We start from the raw sequence: 2,602 nt of genomic DNA on the forward strand, positions 1-2,602 counted from the left end.
GGGGGGGGGCAGTTGGAGAGAGAAGGGGTACTGGAAATAAAATTTGGCTATAAAAAGAAAACCAGTTGCAGTGCAAAATTCAACGTTTCAGAGCAGCACTGTACACAATTGGTGACATTGTTTGCCACATGCTAGAACCCTGAATGGCTGGCACGGTCTTAGTTGGCATCTCTTGTTTGTGAAGCCCTTTTGGCAAGCAGATGGGCCCATTGACCAGGTGAGACAATCCCTCTTCTATGCAATCATCTGCAGCTACAAATTACACACAGCCATACAATCCCATTATGTGCGTTCAGATAAAACAGTCCATTAACAATGATGCAATTAAAATAAAAGTTGTTTCTGCTAAAAGTTTTGGAGTAAAAAGGCAACTGGAGGCTTGAAGAGGAACTGGATGGGAGATTAATCTTTGGGAACTCCAGCGACTATTTCGGACTCTATTCCACAATGATCCTTTCCACGCAGAATCTTGAAGTAGCCTGTTGGTAGTAAAGCAGAAATAAAGTTTGAGAACATAGAAAGTTGTGTAACCCCGATAAGCGGTTTCCACAAAGTTCATTCTGGATATGGCCACAATTCGGGTGCTGTGCTTCTAAATGACTAGGAATGAACAGATACCGAAAATTCCAGTATCGGGAATTGGGCAGCGAGTCATTACATGCTGCCCGGCAAGCCGGCTCCATGCTCCCTTGTCACTAGTTGGAGCATGGAGACTGCCTCCCGGCCAATCAGAAAGCTGAGCAGGGTGTAATAAGTCACCACCCAGCTTCCTGATTGGTTAACAGGCAGTGAGTCATTGCCCACCCTAGCTTCCTGATTGGGCAGAAAGCCGGCTCCATGCTTCGTCACCTGGTGCTGAGGTAGCATGAAGACTGCTTCCCAAGGAAGGCGGGTGGCGAGTCATTGCATGCTGCCCGGCTTAAAATGGAACTTCTGGTATCAGAGCAGCGAAAAAAAAATAAATTACCAACCATATCTCCCATGGTCACTTTGGCTCATCTCCTCTTGATCAGACTGCAACCCTCATTTGGGAGAAATGGTCAACATTTGCATAGTAGAGTGCCCAGGGTTTGAGGACACCTTGGTGCTCTGAAACCAACCAGCTAGGGTCACCTTCAAGGTAAGGTAAGCCTACAATTTGAAGGAGCAAACAAATGCAACTGCTAAACAATGTGAGCATATTGAAAACTATGAAGGTCATGGATTTAAGAAGCCTGCATACAATTCAATTGTACAGCAAGGTTAAAAAAAAAACTATGACAACCCAAATACATTTGTGTTGTCTGCAGCTGCACCTCAGTAGCTACGTCGATGGCCTCTTATGTTAAGGAAACCCAGGTCTTCCTTGATCGAATGACACCACAATATGGACAAAAATGTTAGACCAGGCATTGGATCATACCTTTATCACCCCAGTCTGTATTCCAGGAGTTGGCACACAGCCAGTATGGAGTTCCATTTTCCACTCCCCAGCCAAGGATTTTAATAGCGTGACCACCAATTTCTTCTCCAGTGACGTGCTGGTATACACCTAGGACAAGACAGGACAAGGCAAATCAATCTATGGTCATTAGTCAAATACACAGGTTAGACAACATTACAGACTTGGGGGGCCTTTCACAAAAGTCTCATCCCGTTACACCTCATTTTCTAGCTTCTCAGAAGAGGGATGTAAAATGTTTGCGGCTTGGCTGACATGTGTCTCCACCGAAACATACCAGGCCACAATCTCAACCCAGTGGCTTGAGGTTTGTGGGCAGGAGGGAAGTTACGATTTAAAATAAGGGGCCCCCTCAGATCGCCACATTAATGAGTAGGAGGCATATGGTTGTAAGCGGGTTTAGGGTGTGGCGGCTTCACAGAGGGAATCACACGTAATTGACTTTTAACAAGATAACGTTTATTACCGGAGGGCCGGTAGTATGAAGAATATTTACAATAGTAAAGCAAACAGTTTCACTCCAGGCATGGAGACGCAGGTACACAGTACAGTCACTTCAGATGTAAGCGGTAGTGGGATTCGTTAGCACCCTTGACACTTCCCACGGACTGGCACAGTCTAAACCCAAGCACACAATACGTATCTGTAAGGCTGATAGCACTTTACCCGGAAGCAGCGATATTCGTTCCGTACAGGGAGATAGGAGTCTGGCACACTCTTCCCGCACTCACAGCGGAGACACTGGTTTGGTTATAAACACCTGGGAGTCTTTTCATCCGACCCGGATTACCGATACAGGACTCCGTAGGAACCCTGAACTATCCCTCACAGGCTGGAACACTCTCCCTGCACTTTCCTGACTCTCCCTCACAAGCGGGTCTCTGTCCCTGTCTGCATCCACACGTGTTATGACTACAAACGTGGTTGTCTTTCCTATATAAGATAACCACCCCAAAATGGCCGACCAAATCTCCGAGATTTCCTGTCCAATCAGGACACCAGGCTTCTCCAAAATGGTGCTGGAGACATTGTAGAGGCTAAACAGTGCTGAACATATTTACATATAAACATATCAAAATCACTGAAAGTAGTTATATACACTTATTAACCCACTTTATCCTGCAGCCAGCTAGGCTGCCCTGTCACTGGCAACTGCCTACA

General features: G+C 46.0%; 1 protein-coding gene across 1 annotated transcript in view; it reads right to left on the reverse strand.

Annotated features, from left to right (window-relative positions):
• Positions 1-291: 291 nt before the first annotated feature.
• The window catches only part of CTSB (cathepsin B), a 17,738-nt gene continuing 15,427 nt past the window's right edge, over positions 292-2,602 (reverse strand). The window contains exons 8-9 of the mRNA XM_018569622.1: positions 1,403-1,531; positions 292-479 (exon numbers count right to left, since the gene is read on the reverse strand). Coding sequence (XP_018425124.1) covers positions 403-479; positions 1,403-1,531 — 206 coding nt within the window. The 3' untranslated portion in view covers positions 292-402. The remainder of the gene's footprint in view (positions 480-1,402; positions 1,532-2,602) is intronic.

Source organism: Nanorana parkeri, unplaced genomic scaffold (genome assembly GCF_000935625.1).
Source record: "Nanorana parkeri isolate BGI_ZX_2015 unplaced genomic scaffold, ASM93562v1 scaffold1367, whole genome shotgun sequence".
Taxonomy (NCBI): Eukaryota; Metazoa; Chordata; class Amphibia; order Anura; family Dicroglossidae; genus Nanorana; species Nanorana parkeri.